We start from the raw sequence: 22,168 nt of genomic DNA on the forward strand, positions 1-22,168 counted from the left end.
CCAGTATGTCGGCGGCTGTGTTTCCGCGGATTCCTGAGTGACCAGGAACCCAGCAGAAGGAGATGTTTTTATTTGAAGCAGCCTCTTCTGTTTGCTTAATCCATGGGTGTTTGCAGTTTCCACTTAGAAGATCGTGGAGACAGCTAGCTGAGTCTGAGAATATTGTGGTAGGAAGAAACTCATGGGTGCATTCTTGGGTAGCTATTAAAAGGGCGAAAGCTTCCGCACTGAAGATGGAGCATTGCGGTGGAAGAGAAAAGCTACCAGTGTATCTACTCTCAAAGATTCCACATCCAACTCCATCGGCACTGACTGAACCATCTGTGTATACCTGGTGGTTGATTTGAAAATTGGATGCAACGAGGTTATTGAAGCAGGCTTTGACTTTTGGAGAAGGGTCTCCCGCTCAAACTGCCTTGAGAAGTTCAAGGTTAATGTTCGGCGGTTTGACGTTCCAATTTCTTCCCGTCGCAGATGAACGTTCACATATATCGGGAAGATCTTTGTTCGTGAGATTTTTGAACCATGTTTTAGCTCTATGAATTAATGGGACATTGTGGTCGCTTTCGGGGAGTGACAAGTGACGGATGGCTTTATTAGTGATGGCTTTTGTTACCAGGTGGGTGAAGGGAAGTTGCCCACTTTCTGCCATTACGGCAAGAGTAGGACTGGTGGGAAAAGCGCCAATTGCGAGCCGAATTGCTTTATTGTAAATTGGTTGAATGGTGTTTAACACCCTGTCCCCTCCACGGCTGAAGGTGCCTATTCCGTAAAGGATTTGTGGGACCAACCAAACATTTACAACATTTAGCAGCGTCTTTCTATGGCCAGAGGCTAGGTTGCCTGCGATAGCCTTGATGATGTTCAATTTCTTTCTGGTGGCTATTTTGGTCTTTTGGGAATGTGATAGGAAGTTGAGTTTCTTGTCGAAAGTAACCCCTAGTATTTTCAATGTCCTCATTGTAGGGATCGGGATTTTGTTGAGCTGAAGATAGGTTCTCCTTCTGAGAGCTTTTCCGATATGTATGTGTTTGGATTTCTCCGGGGAAATTTTAAAACCTGTTTTTAGAGCCCAGTTTTGGATGGAGTCTAAGGTTTTTTGAAGCCTCTTTCTCTGAATTAAGCCGAAGCAGCTCGTAGAGATAAGAGTGATGTCATCTGCATAGACTATGATCTTTACATGGTCCGGGATAATCTCGAATAGAGATTGCATGGCAATGTTGAAGAGGGTTGGTGAAAGTGCTGAGCCTTGTGGGAAGCCGTTTTCTGGGATTTTTAGAGAAGATTGGTGGTTGTTAATAACGGTTTTGAAAGACCGGTTTTCTAGAAAACTTTTAACGAAGAGACCTAATCTCCCACGAATCCCCCAGTCGAAAAAGCTTTTCAGCACTGGGTACCTCCATGCCCGATCGAAGGCCTTGGATAAATCCAGGGAAACAATATCAATGTGGTGTAATTTTTCAGTTGCGTCGTCTAGGATTTTTTCGATTGCTACAAGGCAATCTTCTGTACCTTTTCCCGCACGGAAGGCGAATTGTCTGGGATCAATCAGCTTATTTGACTCTAGAAAAGTCGTTAAGCGTCGATTTATCATTTTTTCCAAGACTTTCCCAACACAACTTAGGAGAGTGATGGGGCGGAAATTGTCAAGAAGATGATTGTTCATGTCTGGTTTCGGGATACAGATCATTAAACCCTCTTTCCAGAAACTGGGGAGGGTTCCACTGTCCCAGACTTTGTTGAGGAGCTTCAGAAGTGCTTTTTTCCCGAGATGGGGTAGATTCTTAAGCATAGGGTAGCTGATGTCATCAGGTCCTGTGGATCCTTGTTTGACTTTGTTCAGTACCCAATCGAGCTCTTTGAGGGAGAGGTTTTTGTTGAAGTCAAATTCCACATCGGTATGAAAATCGATGGGAATTCTTTCGCATTCCGTTTTGTGGGTTAGAAAGGTTTGGTCGTAGTTTTGATTGGAGGAGGCGGAAGCAAAGAAATCTCCAAACGCCTCGGCGATGATTTTCCGGTCATTGGTGTATTGACCGTTAATTAGAAGATTATATTCTTTGCTTCTTTTCTTTCCATGAAGCCTGCCAATCTTACTCCATAACTCCTTTGTTGACGCGTTGGGATTAATTTCGCTGACGAATTTAACCCAACTGTTGTGCTTGGCTGTGTTGATAGCAGTCTTAGCTTCTTTGCGAGCCCTTTGGAACTCTGTAAGCAGAGTGGGTCTCAGTGGGCTGTCCGGATGGGCCTTTCTTAATTTGCGTAGGGCCTTACGTCGACCTTTGATCGCTGCCTTCAGCTCAGGCGACCACCATGGGACACATTTCCTGCCAGGGATGCCACTGGTTCTGGGGATGTGCACCATTGCAACTTCTAGGACAACTTTGGAGAATTCCTCGGCTGTCCAATCTCGTTTAGCGGAGAGGCGGTTTTCAATGTCAAACTGATAGCCAGCCCAGTCAGCGTATTCAAATTTCCATCTTGGCCTTGTTGAAAACTCTGGAGAAGTTTGGCCGAAGGAAGTGAAGATTGGAAAATGATCGCTTCCGCAAGTATCATCGTGGATGTTCCAAGAAAGCTTTGAAGAGAGTTTGTCTGATACTATAGTGAGATCGATGGCTGAAGTAGTACCAGAATAATGGATTCTGGTGTGTTGGCCGTTGTTAAGAAGGAGAAGAGAATGGTCGGATATGAAATCCTCAATGATGGATCCTTTTCGATCGAGGTATGCACCTCCCCAGGCGTATGAGTGGGCGTTGAAATCACCCATAAGCATGATTGGGGCGGGAAGTTGGGCGAACAGATGGTCCAGTTGGCCGTGTAGAGTGTTCGGATCGGAATCATAAGTGATGTAGATGCTAACGACGGTGATTGGAAAGGGGTGTTTAATGCGCACTACCACTGCCTGAAGATCAGTGGTAATGGGAAGAAGATCATGTGGAGTGCCATCTTTGATTGCGATTGCAACTCCGTTTTTTGAGGGGTTGGGACCCTCTTTGAAATATGTGATATATTTTGAGATGAAGTGTTTATCGAAGTTGTTTGGAGTCATAGTTTCTTGAAGGGCTATGACTGTGGGATTAGAGTTTGAAATAAGCATTTTCAGTTCTAGAATATTTCGTCGGATACTTCTGATGTTCCATTGTATCCCGAATTTCTGTGTTGGAGTGAATGTGTTGGTGTTTTTAACTCTAATTCCTAAGTCTTAATTGTGTGTATGTTTGAACTATTCAAAGAGAATTAGTTCGATGGTCCTTTACCCTTGGAAAGAGAAGCTTTCTTTGAGGTATTGGTGTTGTTTTTGTTTGGTGTAGAAGTCTTTGGAGTGTTTGTTGTGTTTGTGTTGTTTTTTGTTGAATGTGCGTTGCTGTTGTTGTTATTGTTGTTTTTTGTTTGATGTGTGTTGTTGTTGTTGTTTTTTGTTGGTGTTGTGTTGTTATTTGTTGGTGGTGTAGTTCTTTGTTCGTTTTTTGTTCTTTTCTTGTCCTTGTTATTTTGGATTTCATCTTCGGATTTTTGATCTGAATCAGAAGATGATCCTTTCGCAATTTTCCGTTTATTTTTATTTTTGTTTGGAACATTAGAAGTGTCCATTGAAATGACTGATTCGTTTTCGGATTCAGTTGTTGAGCTATCAGTTGTCGACTCTGTCATTGAGGTATCGATTGTAGTGTCAATTGGGGGTGTGCTTTCGCGGCTAGAAGAGGCCGAAGCGGCCGAGGCGCAGTTACATTTGCAATTGCAGCTGGGTGTTGGCTTTTGCAAGTTGGAGAGTCTGTCTTGCAGAACACTTGCAAAAGTTGGTCCGTTATTTTGACCGTTGAACTTTTCTTTCGCCTCTTTATAGGAGATACCATAGTCAATTCTGATTTTGGTTATATTGTTTTCAGATTGCCATACGGGGCATTTCCTGTTTGAAGAGGAATGGTCCCCTTGGCAATTCAAGCAAAATGCTGAAGCGTTGCAGGTTTTAATTCCATCCTTTTGTTCTGGATGTTCCTGTCCACAATTTCGGCAAAGCGGGTTCTCGCGTTTGCATCGCTTGCTCGTATGTCCAAATTTATAGCATTTGAAACATTGCATTGGGTTGGGATAGAAATTTCAAGTCCCAGCCCGAATAAATCCGAAGTTAATAAAATCGGGAACAACAGTTCCACGAATTGTCAAAATGAGAGTAGCGGTTGGGATAACAATGTTATTCTCCTTCCTGGTGATTCGCTTGACATCGATCACACCTTGATCGGAAAGCTCTGTCACCAATTCGGATTCTTTGATGTCAATTACATCACGGCAAGTAACAACGCATTTACGTTGATTTAGAGTAGGGTGGTAAATTACTTCGATAGGGGTTTCATCGATCAATTTGTTGATTAAAAGGAGCTTACCAATTATGTCCTCGTCCTTGGCCGTAAGGATATACTGCGTCCTCTTTTTGTCGTCCCGTTGCGGTCGCGCTGTGTAGTATTTCTTTCCTACAGCGTTGGCGATCGTCTTACTCACGACGAACGGGTTAGTCGGGATCGCGTTCTCTCCTGTGGCACGAAGTAACAGGATCTGAAGGTTGCCGTTCAGTGGGTCGGCCCACCTTGGAGCAGTACGTTGGGTAGGTTTACCCTCGTACAAATTTGTAGCCCGGCCTCCCGGAGGCCTGAAGCTACTGGAAGCCATGCTGTTGTCGGCTACCCCCTAGGTATAGCCGACAGATCGATTTATTATTTAAAGGAGAGAACACTTATGAGGGCTTTTCACTTTGGGATATTATCTAGAAAAACACTGTCACTTTTTTTATAGAGCTCTTACAAAAACCACCAATAATCGCGAACAATTTAGGGGAATAAACTTTTGAATTTGTTTTCCTTCAGTCACTTCACCGTCCGTAATGCGTGTTTTCTTTTTAGTTTTTTTGTTTATGTTAAAAATCACTACGATTCTAGAAGAGAAACTGGCACCACTGCCCAAAGGAAAAAGGGGGCGTGGCGTCGGTGACGCCGCAAAAGCGCGCGCTTTTCCGGTTTGCCGGCAAGCGCCCGCTCCTAACGGTCGAAACTAGCCGTTGCTATCTGCTTCTCCTTCTGCTGCCACTTAAAAATAATTAAAGTTAACTCCTACGGAATCGCCAGGGGGAGACGTCCTAGTCCGCTGTCCAAAACGCCAAACTGCCGAGCTGAAAAAAACGGGAGGTTAAAATCAGTATCATGTATTTTTTTGCCATCGCTCCCTTTTAACGCTCATTCGTTCGTCTCGTTGGACTCGCCCCTCTGGCTGAGTCTGCCGATTTGTCTCTATCCTGTGAGTGTGTACCGCTAGAGTATAAAACACGCGGACCCAAAAAAATATCTTATTTTCTTTCAAACCGTAAACCCGTGTGGTTGTACGGCATCGGCATCGTGGACGTAACAAAGGAGGACAAGTTAAGGGAAAGGCAAAGTCTCACTCGAACCGTGCAGGTCTCCAGTTCCCTGTTAGTCGCATTCACTGATTGCTCCGCAAGGGTAACTAGGCCGAACGGATTGGTGCCGGAGCACCAGTATACCTAACAGCGATTATAGAGTTTCGGCCGTCGGAGTGCTCGAGTTGGCTTGCAAAGCTGCTCACGACAATTAGAAAACCCGCATCAAGAACAGAGCAGCTTCGGTTCGGCGCTCATCAAGGCAACAATTAGTTTCAGTGAGTGGCAAAGTGTTTCTCCGGCACGTCGCATTAAATGTAATTTACTGAACAACATGTCACAAGCTGGATGGGAAGAAATTTTCCAACTGTGAAAGCTGTGGCGAGTGGCAAACGCAATAGCTAAACAGGAAAGTTTAACCGAACAAGATGGGAATATCGAGTGATAACAAAAACACAACACCAAAGGTTCTTTTCAGAACCATCAACATATTCATAAAGAGTAAACAGTAAACTAATCCATTTTTCAGGTAGATAGGTAGGTATTCACGTAGGAGAAGAAAATAAAACAATATATTCAAAATATATTTAACAAAAGCTGTCCCCATTGTATAGTCCTACGTCACTCCGGTTATGTCCCCGACATTACCCACCCGTCTTTTTGCTCCATAATACATTCTCAGAATATGCACAAAGCGAGCATAGTGAAAACTTTGCCCTGATACGCAGAATCAAAGAAGAAGGAATTTTCAATCTCATATCCAACTTAAATCTAGTCTAGCTTCAGCCAGCAAGCAGCCAACCTCCACACACAGAAGTTTTTCCCAACGCGAAGTGCGAGAGCGAAATCGCTTTAGAGGGTATCACTGTGAGAGACTATGAAAAATCTCACACCACAGTGCAATTTTGAATTTTCTTCAAATGCCTAATCTCAAACTTGACGTAGGGGCTCGATGGAAAGATGTTTACGTTTTGATTACAAATACTCCAGCCCGTTGGCGTGAGCATTGTGCAACTGTTGGTGCAATTCATGCGCTTGATACTCAACTGAGATTGACATATCCATTGGATTTAACGTCCAATCAAGTCCGGACTGGCAGCATTGCTCTATGTTCATTCAGTCTTGCCAACAGTTGAGCAAGATGTTTCTCTAGCACAGAAACCTACATCTCATTGCTGCCACAGAGCTGTGGGAAACCATGTTCAACAATTGTTCCCGCAGTGCTCAGCATCTCACGACAACTAAATGAGCTGCTGTAAATGGCCAAGCCATTTGTCGTCTGTTGAGCGAAACAAAAACTAAACAAATCACCGCCAAGTAGAGTAGAGTAGAGTGAGTGTGTGATCGAGTGTCGCGCATTCAGATGGCCCATAAACGCGTCAGTCCGTGGCGGAAAGCGTCTGTCGATTACGAGAGTGCACTTTGGCTCATTTTCGCCGCCTCGTATCTCTCGGTTCGCCATTGATGCAACTCAACTCAACTCGACAAGCAGCGGACCAGCAACAAGCGAGCCATGATGCTGGGGCCAAAATGGGAACATAAACTGAAACTCGTTACCCAATTATCTAATTGGCGAACGAGAGCGTCTGCCGCTTGTCTGCGCGCTGCTCTTCGCGCCTTTGACGGTGTCGCTCCAAATCGAGCACTTTCACACCTTTGGCTATCTGGGTCTGTGCTTGCTATCCAACCATATTCCAGGTGCGCTAAACTTGCTGCTGTCAATCTATCATTATGAGAAGAGAGAAAGAGCGCGCGCTCGATTCCAAATTGGAGGTAAATTGGAAACAAACAAGAAGCTACCCGAAATGACATTTGCCGCAACAGCGTGACACATACCCTCGTACCCACATACACACGCACACATGACGACCTGAGTCAACGATCCAATTAAATTGTTACCGCTGGCTCGCGACTCTCTGTCTCATCGTGCCGCCAGCCGTACCATGCCAAAGTGGATCGCACGATTGAAAACAGACTAATTATATGAAAACAAAAATCCCATCAATTTTTCGGCTCAGCGGACGGACCGGACGGTGTGCTTCAGAAATCGTAACGCGCGTATAATTGAACAGCCGTCGGTTGACTCCATGCATGTTGGCGAATCGTTGAACGAATACGCGAATGAGGCCACAACGCATCGTAATGACCTGTATTGTTGTTGGACGCGCTAGCAACCATCAAACCCTGACCTTTCCAAACATTGTACGCTGCCCAGTGAACTCACATTCTGAGTAAATTCCATGTATTTCCAAGGAATTTTCTGATATTCATTAGTCGAGAGGAACCCCTGGTGGAATTTTAGGTTTCAGAAACAATTGAACGTTAGATATACGTAAATACGTCATTTCCAAATATCTCGAATATCTATGTTATGTGATGACATACCACCGTCTGGATAAAGCACTCAAAACTTCTCGTAACAGTTCGGCAGAAAAGTTCATCAGGTTGACGTCTGGATGGCGCCTCTTGCAAAATCTACTTGACTATCACAAAGCACCATCTCTCAATGAATACGTGTCAAAATTTGACAACAATCGATCGATTGGTTCGTGAGTTAAAGTATTGAGAGTGAAGCAACTTTTGTTAAAGTGCTGTTTCGTCACGACAATGCACCGTGTCACAAACTTCTCCGTGTTATCTTCTCAAGGAAGCATGGCGAGTGCTTTTCCGGCCTCACTGAACGAACAGCATCGGCAGAGCTATGACTATCCGTTACAATGTAATAGTGTTCAACAGGCCGTGAGGTAACGATGCCCAACACACAGCGGATCGCTGCCAATTCAGCAATATACACTGAGCAAGGATACTGAATTCTGTGGGAGGTGCTAAAGAATTCGTCGAACACTCCAAATCCCGTGAACTCTTTCATAGAGAACCCATCGCTAAAGTACATATTTTCACAATTGATACGCCCATACTTTGCATCGATGATCGTTGGAACGATCTCCGATCGATGATAACCAGAAATTCCATGGAATTCCAGCTTCATGGAGTCAGGAACTCAAACACGGTGGAGAATAAACGAAGGAGGATCAACCTGCATGGAAATGAATTCATGGTATCAACTCATGAATCCAAAGTGAAAGTTTAGCTCGATCAGCTGCTCAAATTTTCCGATCACCCAGGATAACCTCACACCGGATGGGGAACCGAAGAGATAACAAATGGAAGCAATCTTTTAGTAGGAGTACGCCTGCCAAATTCTCGAGACTCATGGTGTGCGTTGAGCGCATACATCCCAACGCAATACGGAGACGGAGATACTGAATGCGCTCGAGTTATATTTCGGCAGCTAATTGAAAACAGAAACTGCCATACTCCATCACTGAGAGATGGATGCGTTCCCCACCAGCTGCCGGAAATTGTACGGAGAATGTTTATTTTTTGTTGGCATGTGCCAAACTTCCACCATCATCACGTAGTCAGGGAGAGCGGAACCAAAAAATGTGACTCGAAGCGTCCGACGACATAAATTTGTTTTTCCCCCTTCAAGAGAACCTGTTCCGAGCTGGCGGCAGTCCAAGATCTTGGCAATCATCGAGAGCAGCCAACACCTTTACTCGTAGGTTATTCGCACGCCAGGGCCGTTTCGGTCATCGCAGCCGCAATTTCAACTGCGTGAGAAGTAATGTAAATGCGATACTCAATTGTAAAATGGTGGTCGACAACAATCTGGTTTGCGTGCTTTCGATCAGCCACGACAACTCGTCATTTGTTTGGTCCAACCATCGAAATTTCAGTCAAAAAGGTATGGCGTGCTAGATCTTTCCCGATATGCATGACTGTCAGAGTTTTTCCGTTAATTTTAGGCCTGAAGAAAATAACCCCAGAAACTGTACCTGGTGCATCTTCTGACTAGACCTTGATATTTGGCGAGAACACAACTGGGGGGAAGACGAGGACCTTGGTGCCCTTTTTGCTCCGTCATTACACATTGATTTGTTTTCGTTACAGTACTTTCTGCATTGATAATATTATAAATAATGAGATTGATTGGATTGATAAGATTGATCCGGAATTTGTGAAACAGTGACGAATTCCTTAAAGTGGATTTGGTAATGAGGTAATAGAATATCAATGTTTTAAATCTATATGCATTTGCGAATCAGGTGATATCACTTCGAGGAATAATGTGAATACCATGACATTGGACATTGAAAATGCGGGAGTCATTATGCCATTGCTAAGCATCGCACCGACACGAATGTACAGCTACGAGAACGTGTGTCGCAAATCAGTGCAAGGCGACGAAGAAGAAACGAGAAACACATACAGCTGTTGAATTATTGAGACAAGAGTGCTATCATGATCTGCCTGTATGAACGGTAATAAACGTCAATCGTCAAGTAAGCAGATGTGCCGTGAATGTCCAATTATATCGCGTCACTTCCCAATATGAATACACGATTGACTACAGCGAACTGCTCATATGTGCAGACCGAAATGTGCTTCCCTAATACGGATTACTTGACCGAAGAGCTTGGGAAAATCAGCATTGCATACACATGCAAGCTGCTTTTGTTGAAGAAGTGCGTACGCTTGAGACATCCCAGCAAACATTAAATCGTATAAGCCAAAAAAAATCGTATAAGCCAAAAAGCCAATTTTGACGTAGGACTACGTCTTTCATTTCTATTCTGAGGTGTAAGTTCAAAATTTCGAAAACGAAAGCGTTACGCCGGAGAACGAGATTTTGAGCGTTAATAGCTCCTAAACAACTGAACGAAATGATATGACTTCATTCAAAAGATAAAATGTCTACGCGTTCTATACTTGTTACTTTTTGATCCAAAAACTTGTTTCAAAAGCCTTAAAATTGCTTTCAAAACAGGCTATTGAAATCAAACCAATCGATATAAAAGCGAGTGTCGCTCGGAAATCCACTCAGTTATGATTGCGCAACGATTGAGGTACCTTCGCTGGAATGAATGTTTCCCTAACACAGACTTCAAAACCATGGATCCAGGGGAAACTGGTATGGCAATATAGATTCAAGCAGCGGGTACTTGTGTACTCGTTTGCGTCTTCGCAAATTGAAATGTTTCCCTAACACAGATTTCAAAACCATGGAGCCAGGGGAAACTGGCATTGCAAAATGGTGCAAGTTGTGGATACTTTTTACTCGTTTGCGTTTCTGCAAATCGGAATATATCCCTAACACGGATTTCAAAACCATGGAGCGTGGGAAATTGGCATTGCAAATGAGATGCAAGCTGCGAGTACTTTTGTACTCGCTTGCATTTTTGCAAATCGGAAATCGGTTTTCCTAACGCAGAAACCAATAAGTTGGGAAAATCGGCATTGCAGATCTTGGCAGTATTTTTATACTCCCATGCATTTTTACAGTGCGGAACTCGTTTTGCTAACACGGTCTACAAAAGCGGGTACAACTTCTACGCATACCGTTTGATGATTAGGCAAAATACCCACTACCATAATGCATGAACTGATCTAAATTAGGATTTGTTTGCAATTAATTTCGTAAATTATTTCATTCATTCACTAGTTTAATCAATACATACAAAAGATAGCTATGCGCAGCAGCGATATCGTACCCAATGGCGAACATCCGAGGTGCGATTATCGCTAAATGAAAAAACACAAATGATTACTAAGCCAACGGCAGTCCTACGTCAACCATGCGGTTATATCATAGGTATAACCCATCCATAGTTTTTTTCTAATTTTTTTATAAAAATTTATGACTTAAAAATTATGATACCTACATAATTTTTGTCAAATTTGAAATGTAGAAAATTGAAATTGAATTTTCACAAAAAAAGTTGTTTCAAAAATAAAATTCATTTTTTCTCAAAAACGCATTTTTTCAAATTCCCAAAAAATATATATATATGAATAGTCCTTACAATTTCCAACAAGCCGTTCATACATCGGAAGCACTTTTACTGGGAAAAATGTTTTACTAACAACAATTTTTTATGTTTTCTTTAAAAAAATACAACTAATCCTAATTTTGTTTAAAGTCAAGATAGCGATATAGTATATTCGACCAAGTTTTAGATCTTATTAAAATATGAACTTTTGACGAAGGCGTCAACTTTCTATCTGTTATAGTTTTTGGGATATAAGTAATTTTTGTATGAAGACTCCTGAAAAAAAATATGTTTTGCTCGTAACATTTTTGTGTGTAAATTCTCACTTTTGACATGTTTCTAAACAGAGAAAAGTTAGCAGAGCATGTAAATTGCGATAATTTATGCATAAAAATGTTACGAATCAAACATTAATAGTATTTTTTCAAAGAAAAAAAAAGTGGAATTATCTACATCATGCATGAAATCGGAGCTCAAAACCTGAGAAATATCAATGATTGAAGCCAACTGGAGGGCTCTATCAACACCAAGACAATCCAAATTATTCATTACACCTTGTAACAGAATAACACGCAACCTACTCAGCTTGAATAAGGCAGATTAGAGTACATTAACCGGTCTATTGACCGGACGCTGTCCGAGCAGGTATCACCTTAAAAAAATCTGAAAACTGGCAGATGATAACTGTCGTTTCTGCAATTTCGAAGCTGAGACTTCGGAACATTTACTGTGTCAATGCAGTACACTAATTCAGCGAAGACTGCGAATTCTTGGAAAGGGCATTCTTATGTCTAACGAGGTTTGGTCTGCTGAACCAAAACATGTAAGGAAGTTCATAAAGGAAGTCATACCTTCGTGGGGGATATGCAAAGTCCTGGTGCGACTATCACTTATTCCCTGTGCTGTTGGAACGAACTGACACTGCATACATAGCAAACTGGAGTACACTACAATAGATCAAATGGTCGCAGTGGTACATTGCTCATACAGAAGAAGAAGGATGATAAGTAGAGCATTTACTTCAAAAACATAAATTCCTGGTGTATACTTGATAGAGTGTAGATTTAAAAAAAATTAGAAGGCTAAATAATATAGCAACCCCCCGATAGTTTCTTATGTTTCAATTTCCGACACTTCTGAAAATCGGCATCGAAGACGGCACATACCAAGTTGAGAGAAAGCTACATGAACCTAGAGAAGAGTTGAACAGCAAAAAAAGAATTCACTATTTTCTTACGTGGCCTTCGAATCAGACTGTAATACCGTTTTGTCTCAAATTCTAAATATTTTATTTTGACGTAGGATGCGAAGGTAAATCATGTTTTACGCTATTTTCCTTTAAATTACGTTCCCATGAATGATGTATGCAACACAAAATTGTGTGCAATAATTCGTTCTATCAAACAAATTAGCAAGACCTTTTATGCAAGATTTCATCAAAGCAACGAGGAAAGTGTCACCCACACAGTGATCGTTCGTTAATTGGGCCGGAAAGTCAATACAATTATCGAATTTTACGAATAATTACTAACTGGACTACAAAACAGCAAGAGCAATACTCCAAATTGAAGGTGACATCTTTAATTGATACATAACTGCTCTGTAGCCCCGTCAACGTACGCCCTGTTATAGATAAGTCCAGTTGAAGATAGTCCAGTTAGTGGATTCATGAATTCAATATCATGGTTTTCATTATTTAATTAGCTTTTAAAATTAAATGTTCGAAATTCGAGTCCGTTCGGAATATGAGTCAAAATGGTATGTGTCCGAATCAAATATTGATAATTAAGAAATGATGTGTATTGAATGTTCTGACATGGACAAAATGAAAACCTAGACAAAGAACATGCAGGAAAAAATTGAACCTTTCTAATGCTTATAACACGAACATTTTTTAATAGATCGGAAACATGTTTGCATCAATTGATAGGAAATATTTCTACGCATCTATCATAATTAATAACATGTTATTTTTCCTGAGATAAGCAATTGAATAACTGTAAAATGTCAAGCGCTGTTTAAACGCCCTAACTGCCCCGTTTTGTTGGCCCGATTGACGCTCCGTTTTGATTGGCCCGATTGACGCTTTCCCCAACACAGCCATCAAAACCAAGGTGCCTGAGGAAATGAGCATTGCAAATACATTAAAGTTGAGGTAATTTTCGCTCCCACCGACATATGTTCCCTAACATAGCCATCAAAACCAAAGTGCCATGGCGTTTATCCAAATTTTTTACTTACACAGCAAATATGTTGAATTCAATTGATTTCGGAAATTATTTCATTCAATCAATAATTTAATCAATACAGACATATGATACGTAGTTTCACGTCAACCTTGCGGTTTCATCATAGATATAACCCACCTATTTTATTTCCTGAAGTGTACTTGTGTGTTTATGTGTGGGTTCCCGATAAAAGAGGCATGACTGCTCACTGCTCACAGTCCCGGTGGCCTAGGGACGAGAGATTCACCGAATCACAGTTGTATAATAGTATCTGCAGCATTATTTTCGTCATTCAAGAACGAAACGTTCACATGCCTCATTATGGGCCAGCTAATACAGAACATCATAGTCAGTCACTTGGCTGTCGCTTCACCTACAGGCCCGATCATCTCGCCCGATTCCGAAACAATGCTATGATGCTCACGACAAGTTCCGACAACTCACGCACGCCTGAACAGAACAAAAGATTCGCAACTTCGTTCGTTTGTTCATTTACTCCATCCGTCCATTCCGCCCCGAAGCAGCCGCCGTTCGCGCTAGATCGAGCAGAACGCAAATAAATCATCAACGAGCCCGGTGCCTATTGTTTGTGCGCTCCGAGTTGACTTTCCGTTTGCCCGCTTACCTGCCTGCTTGCCGGAGGCTCCCTCTGGTGGGCAGCCGTCGGGATACCGGAAGTTACATTCCGGCATCCGGTCGACCGGACGTCTCGCTCTGCTAATTATAGCGTTTCATTGATTTTAGACCCTCTCTCGGTGGGAGCAAAAATATCCCACAATCCAGATTATCAATCCGAGTTATCAAAACAAGATAAATTCGGCGAAACGTGACTTTGTTCGTTTAAGGAAACAAAACGAAAAAGAATAGCACACAAAATCGAATTAAACGAGAGTTATTTATCTAACCTGGGTTGACTGGAGTCCCGTGGACGGCTGCAATCCCGACCGGGCCATTGCCGTGGACGGCGCTCAGCAGACTGGCAATCAGCGATGAGGACGACTCCGCCGAGGAAATCGACAGCGGCGATGAAGGATCCAAGCGAAGCTGTGGCGTTAGGATGAAGACCACCCCTAATATAATCCAGTTCATTATCATCCAGTAATGACATCACCAAACACTCATTTAAATTTTAATCGAAAGCACATAACTAGAAAGTGATATCCCCGTTGACATGCGGGGATTCGACCGACAGAGAATCGCAGCACCGGGCGCTCGCGCACTCACACCGGAAATCATTCACACCTGCTGCTCCGACCGCCACTTTGCTGTTGCAATTATTATTCAAAACACCAATATAAACATACACACACACATAGACGACACTGGACGAGCCTCGGGAAATACGATCCGAAGGAAAATGCGAGATAAAATCTTACACTTGGACAGCTTTTGCCCTCTCGAGGGCGATATGATTCAAGCAAACTCTTGTAGGATATATGTACACATTATTTGTATTTTGTTGTGCTAATAAATTTTCTTCGATAATACATCTAGCTGGTCGGAACTGTACACCTCCGTGCCATCACCATCACAATCGGGGCGCCAAAATAGAAAACACGCACCCACACGCACTGCTACCTTTATTCTACGGATTATACACTCTAAATTTTTCACTTCTCATCAATTTTAATTTCCCGCACAGCAAACACCACTTGTGGCGGAGGTCGTAATCAATTATTACTTCTCTTGATGTGGATCCATTTGCCTTCGGCTTCTGCTTTTTATCGCTTTCTGATCCACACTCTTCCTAACACACTCCCCCGGCGTTTCGCCCACCCGCACTCCTCATTCGCACTTACCTCTGCCACATCTGCGCACACAGAAAAAGCCACTAGTCATAGTTCTAATTAACGAATGATTTTTTATGTACTGTTGAATGCATGGATCTATGTGGCTGTATATATATATTTTTTTTTCGGTGCTTCCTTCTTCCGCTCGAACTGCTCTTCTAGGTGAATGAATTGGTAACTATTCTGGAAAGAAAGAACAAAGGAATAGCACTTGTTAGAAGCAGGAAAACAGTGACGGTCGGTGATAATGAGTGAAGTAGGTAAGCGATATCGACTTTGGGTGGGGTCAGAGGAAAACAATGCACAGGTTATCCACGGTGGAAGTGAACTGACAGTTGACATCGGATGGGCCCACAGATGCCGAGATTTATAACCATAGGGTTTGAGCAACGATTGTTCGACTCAAATGCCACCTTCGTGACGCATTTCCACAGTCGGGTGTAATAATCGGGGTTATTCTGAGAGTCAAGTACGTCTGGCTATGCCAACTTTCACTTTCAGACGAAGAAACGTTAACCGGACAGTGTATAGAAATTTCCTTCTTCCGAATTTTGCATTGGCAGAAGTCAGTCAGACTACACTCTACGATGGTTTATTGACGAATGAAGATCTGTACATTACGCGCCCTATTTACATGATAAACGCTCTAGTGAATTCCATTGTGGATGGTATCTCTGCTCGGGTTGTTCTAGGATGTTCGCTATAAACAATAGACCTTATATTATAGCAATAGAGTTTCTCTGTCCCTGTCTGATACCTTTCTAGAAAAGTCAGTTTGTTCTCTGGTCAATTGTTATTGTTTCGATATCGAGGTAAGTTGATTGTTTTTAAATAATAGATTTGAGTTCCAATTTACTTTTCAGGTAATTGTGTACCCTTTGAACAATAAAAATGAGGTAAGTAACAATTCATTTAACAAACTAATCCTACTGTTTTTTTCAGGTGTATTATTTTCGTGTTTCAGTGTTTTTTAGCTAGAATTTAAGTGTAATTTGTAATTATTTTAATTTTGTGGTAAATAAAGTGACGTGAATAGAATAAAGTGCGCTTCTTTTTTTGCATTTGAGTTCCTTCTTGACTCTGGCCGGAACAGTGAGATTTTTCCCTTCGCAGTTACATGATGATTCTCACCCAATTCTAAGAATCGAGCGACTCGAAAGTACAATGACAAATGAACAAAGTTCATTGCACCTGACATTTTTTACTTAAATCGATTCTCATATACCGAAACGTGCGCGAATTTGAATTTCACTTTGAGACTTTGAGTGACTCTCGGAATAACCCCCAATATGTTGTTTGAAAAGCCCTCCCCCAAAAAATAATATTAAAATCACTCAAAACCTTTGAGAAACCCTTCCTTTTTTGATGTTATGACAGTTAGAGCTGTGCGGTATTGTTAGCAATCGATATTGAAGCGATATATTGTATCAAAAACAGCATTAGATAAAGTTTTTTCTCAATTTTGTTTGAATTTAAAACAATTTTGTTGAATAAAAATAGCAATTCCATGAGTCGTTTATTGCATTTCCATCATATTAAACTAAACATTTTGTTTCAATGGCACGAAAAATAAAAATAGAAAACAAATATAAAAGCCCGAGTTCAAGAAATAAAACCAAAAAAGTTAGAAGCATCAATATTTTGTGTGGCCAACTGAAGCTTCAATGACCTGCTGAAGACTTTTGGGCATACTATCGATCATGTTCTGGAGGTGCTGAGGATCGACTTCGTTCCACGCCATCTGGAGAGCCGTGAAATAAGTGTCCTTTTAGTCTTTCTGCTACACTCTTTCGCACCTTTCGCACCAACCTTCCTAGTTTTTCAGGATTTCCCAGACTTTTTAGCACGCTCCCTGATATCCTGACGAACACTCAATTTATCCTGATTTTTCTGAAATGATCCTGATTTTTCCTCATTTGTTGAGTAAAGATTTATTCCAAAGCATGGACGATGAATTCAGTGAAAATTTGAATATTGATTTCTCTGCAATTGACTGTAGCGATGCTGTAGGTTTTTCGGAAAAAAATATAAACGATCAAAAAGTCAGGCGAAACACTAGAAACACAACACAACATTTCCGCTTATGCGAGGATTTATACCATGCTTATTAATTACTTTACATATCTGGTCTTCGCCCGAAGGAAGATATACTCCATTTCTGGTGGGATTTGGAATGGATTCGACAAAGCAAACATATTCTGGGAGGATAGAATATTTAAGCTCTGTGAAAGATGGCGAAAGATTGTGAAACAGAACTATGTATATAAAATTAAATTATAATGCTTTGATTGAAAATGATGTTTTTGTTTTCAGAAAAATCGACTTTAACTTTTCGGACAACCGAATATGAGCTACCCTGATTTATCCTGATTTTTATTTTCATTCTTCCTGATTTTTTCAAATTATAGTTGGCAACCATGGTTGAGAAGCTCAAAATTCGATTCGTCAGTCCAGAGTTTGACGTAGGACTACGTCTTACAATAAGGGTGCCAAAACAGAAAACATAACTATTTTTGCTGCGAACGGATTTAAACGATTTGCATACCAATCGAATCGGAAATTTTCTATGATTTGTTCCTATGCTATACATTACAATCCCATAGTCCGTATATGGTTTAAATTGATGAAAATTGGAAGCATTGCAATTTCCCCATACATTTGTTCTGTCCATTTGTGTGCTTTCCCAATAACGGGCAACTTATGCAGCCGCTAGAACAGAAGCAACGAAAGAGGATAGCGAAAAGAGAATATTTGCGAAGTAAACTCCACCCTTGCATAGTAGGTAAGTTGTCGCTAGCGTATAAGTATCGCATCTCCTCTGAGAAAAATTCTCAGAATCTTTCTGTGTCCGAAACAAAAAAGTTCGCTTATTCTGCTCGTTTATGTTTCCCTCGAGCTGTTAAAGCTAGCTAATATTTCACATTAAGTGCATCTGGCATTACAATAACCACAACCATCCGAGCCATGGCAAAGCAAGCGAGAAAAGAGAAGAGTGCAAATGATAATAGGTCGCTTCTAGCCATCAGTGTTTGGCTTTGTGTGTGTTACTTGTTTTCGTTGCGCGAAACATAGAACTTGTTCGTTTCCAGTACATGTGAATAGCACACCTTCGATACTTTTAATTGCCAGTCGTATTTGCTTTCGTGTGCATCGGCTCTGTTCTGATGCAACAAGCTCCTAGCTTTGTTGTTGGTTTTAACCGAGAGTCGAGTAGCTATTTTTCATAAACGTTCATTCTCGCGATGTTTCGTTTTTATCGCTGCAACTGTGTGCATCGCTTAGACGCGTATTTGATGCTTGTTGAATGGTGATGTACGGAAGATGCCTCTCATTATATACTCAGTGCAATGCGTGTATTAATATAAAGAAACAAATTGCGACATATGACCAACTAGTGTATTGTTCTCGCAAAGGTAAGAATCGTTGCTTCTCGAAATGATTCTACAAAACCACGCCACCCATTCAACCTTTTCAGGGTCCCCGGAACTTTTCACAAAAAAATTCGACGTATTCGCAAATAATATCCGAAATTATAAACCAACAAGTTCAAAAAAAAAGATTGCGTAGTCCTACGTCCTAAGCGGTCGTGTCTCGGATACAGCCCCTTTAATTTTTTTCCAACAAACTTTTGGGTTTGTTAACATTTTTCCGGGCAAATTCCGTTTCAGTTTATTTTTCTTGCTGATAAATGGACGTTTTTTGTGAATGCTTAGGTAGTCTGCGGCGTAGGTTTTGGCCGATGCCGTCAACGGAAGGTTTTCCTGTAAGACTTTGACTGATTCTTTTGGAGATTTATTCACTTCCCGGATGATTCATTGATCCGTCCGGCTGTGGGTCTTCAGACGACGGCCTCATTCGAATCTGTCAACAAGGGAACCGTAAACTTTGTGCTTGTGCACAATTTCACGGACTGCTCTTCGACTTATTTCGAGCTTCTATGCAATCTTCCGCTGTGATATCTGCGGGAAATGATCCTGAACAACAAGATTTCGGACTTGCATGCTAGTTTTCTAGTTTCTTTCCACCCATTTTAATCAAGTGGAAAACTCTTTGTGTAGACAACAAAAATCGACTTTTATGTGCCAACGTAACCAACACTTTGTTTATTCGCGTCAACTGAATCACTCAAAGAGTGTAAATAATATAGCGCAGCCCTAGCTGTCATAACATGCGGAAACTAGAGGTTACTCAAAGGTTTTGAGTGATTTAAAAATAATTTTTGGGTGAGAACTTTTATTTTTGTCATCGCATATTTTCACACTTTAAAGAAGCCATGTGAGGAAGTAAACAAAATCTAACAGCAATGGCAAAAACTAGTTAATTACCTGAAAAAGTAATAGGTTATACACAATTCGGTACGGTAGGTGTGATTTTTATGCCTGTCACTGTTAGAGTAGCAAGGAATGTATGGAAAAAAATATTATCACCAAATTTCCAAAACCGACCAAAATGTACATTTATTGGCCCAAAAAATGTCCTGTGGAAAATTCCGCTTCGATCATGATTTAGGGGTACTTCAAAGCACTCAAAGTTTTGAGTTTGGAGTCCCAGAAAGTCGATTTTCGGTCAATTTTTTTTTCGATATAACACCAAATGTCAACGTTTCATGCAATTTGAAGACATTTACCATCAAAATACATTTATATTTACCATCAAAAACCTCGATTTCATGTTTTGGTTCTTAAAATGTAAGAGTTGAACTACAACCAAAATTAATTTGAACACAATATCTCAAAACATCTGGGTTTTATTTGAAAAAAAATTACAAGTCCTTAATGAAAGGCCCGTTATATCCATTGCCTCACATGTTATATAAATTTTATCCGTCTACCACCGTGATCCCGAATTAAAACTAAATTAAAGATTGGGTATTCGGCGAGTACGGAGTCATGTATTATTTTACCTCGAAACATGTAGAATGAGATTATTTTTACAAGCTTTTGTAACCTGTTGTTTTAACAACTCAAAAAAAATCATGCATTGTTCATTTTCATTTTCATTGGAATATATTCTGAGTGGCAAGCTTAGGAATACGCGTGCCCTAAAGTGCTAATCGGAAGAAATATATTTGAAAGAAAATCATTCTCGAGATACGAAAAAAATCAGGACATACGAGAAATGAGCCATATATTCAGTTTATGAGTAAAAAACAAATCACTAAATTACGTTAAGAGTGCAGTTGGCACTGGTTGTCAGGATTAGGCCATTTATTGACCTCAGAACGACTCTGGAACAAGTGCGTCGCTAATCGGTCTAACAAATTCGCTATGTAAATTCCGTACTATCCGGATGTGGAGAACTTGGAGAACGAAGACCACCACTTCTTCAAATGAAACTCCATGTTTTCACCAAAAGACACGGCGAAATTGTCAGGAGTTTCACAATGCTATACGATTTTCGATAAGCAAACGATAATTATCAGCTGCACTTTTCGGTAGGAGAAAATATGCAATAAACGAATTTCATCCCAACTCGTCTTAGGAGTTGGCAGCAAACCTTGTGGGTGGTCTTTTTCTTAAATATTTACAAATAAATCAAACTCAAAACGGCAAGACCTGAATTGATTTGAATTGAATTATTACTTTGAAATATCGATCAAATTGAAAAAAAAAACAAATACGCTGAAAAATAAATAAATTGAAAATCTAAAATTCATTTTTGTCAAGAAACTATTCTGAAAAAAATTATATGAATATGCCATACAACAACCAACAAGTTATCCATACATCGGGCACTTGTACAGGGCATGATTTTCATGTTTTCTTTGAAAAAATTACAACTAACATTAATTTTGTTCAGAGCGATTCCAAATGAAATCGACAAATGACAAAAAATGAGTATTTTTTATTCAAATGAAAACTTATATTCCGTTTGGGTTGGAGGAAATATGAATTTTGTGACACCAGCGTAACTTTTCAAAAGGATGTATCGATTTTGGTAAGAGAAATCCTTGATAATTTATATCGCAAAAACTATGAGTCGTAACTAAATAGTGTTTTAAAGAGTTATGGAGAATTGATGTTTAAACATGAAAAAAATATACACTGAGAAAAAAAAACAATATCTAAAATATGTATTTATTTTTATTTTTATTTTTTCATATAAAATTGAAGTCGTGTAGAAAATTTTAAATATCAGTCCAAGATGATAAAACTATTTTTGACAAACTTTGTGAAACATCAGATTTTTATGAATTTTCAAAACTTCGAATTTTGGTATGTTAACAATCATTTTTAGCCACAAATCCTGTGATTTAGAATAAAATCGCTCTTCATCAATTTCCTTTTAAATGCAGCCATTTTCGAAATATTTGAGAAAACATTGCTTGCAAGGAACCGCCGCTTCAGACGGTGGGTCAGCGGTCAACTCGGTTTGCGTCACCTCGGCGGCTTAGGGTCGCCTCGGTTCCTGATCCTCGTTAGATGAAGACAAAGTAATGAAAATTGCGCTTCGGTGGCGTTAATACATGAATACCGCAAATCCCAAATACGGTTTTTCGTAGTACTAAAAAAAACCACTGCAAACAACAAGGCAACAACAATACAAAAGATAACTGAGTGCCCGTGCGAACAATAAAACTGCGATCTATTGAATTTCGGCACCGGTGACGCTAATACGTAACTACCGATTTTCATGTTCGATTATTTCGTGTGACAGGTTACAGTGTGCAGGCCTTGTAGCCAGAATGTCTGACGAAAGAGTCGTCAAAACTTCCGATCGGCAGCGGTCTGTTACCATTGTAACCAAATTAGTATTGAATAACCGAAAGAAACTCATTTCGGCAAAATGATTTGTTTTCCTATTCTTGCTATAGACTTCCTAAATGATTCTCTTTTTTTCTGTGTTTCCAACACGTCAGTAATCGTTCGGATATCACACTCTAAGAATCTGTGTTTTGAGTTCAAGATAAGTCAATACTGATAC

General features: G+C 40.6%; 1 protein-coding gene across 3 annotated transcripts in view; it reads right to left on the reverse strand.

Moving 5' to 3' along the window:
* Positions 1 to 22,168, reverse strand: part of LOC129763556 (uncharacterized) — a 429,649-nt gene that overhangs the window by 397,334 nt on the left and 10,147 nt on the right. The window contains exon 2 of one of the 3 annotated variants that reach the window (XM_055762752.1): positions 14,360 to 15,427. In XM_055762752.1, the coding sequence (XP_055618727.1) occupies positions 14,360 to 14,549 (190 nt within the window). In that variant the 5' untranslated portion in view covers positions 14,550 to 15,427. The remainder of the gene's footprint in view (positions 1 to 14,359; positions 15,428 to 22,168) is intronic. The other 2 variants (XM_055762751.1, XM_055762753.1) reach the window with 2 other exon arrangements.

The sequence above is a fragment of the Toxorhynchites rutilus genome, chromosome 1 (genome assembly GCF_029784135.1).
Source record: "Toxorhynchites rutilus septentrionalis strain SRP chromosome 1, ASM2978413v1, whole genome shotgun sequence".
NCBI classification, from domain to species: domain Eukaryota; kingdom Metazoa; phylum Arthropoda; class Insecta; order Diptera; family Culicidae; genus Toxorhynchites; species Toxorhynchites rutilus.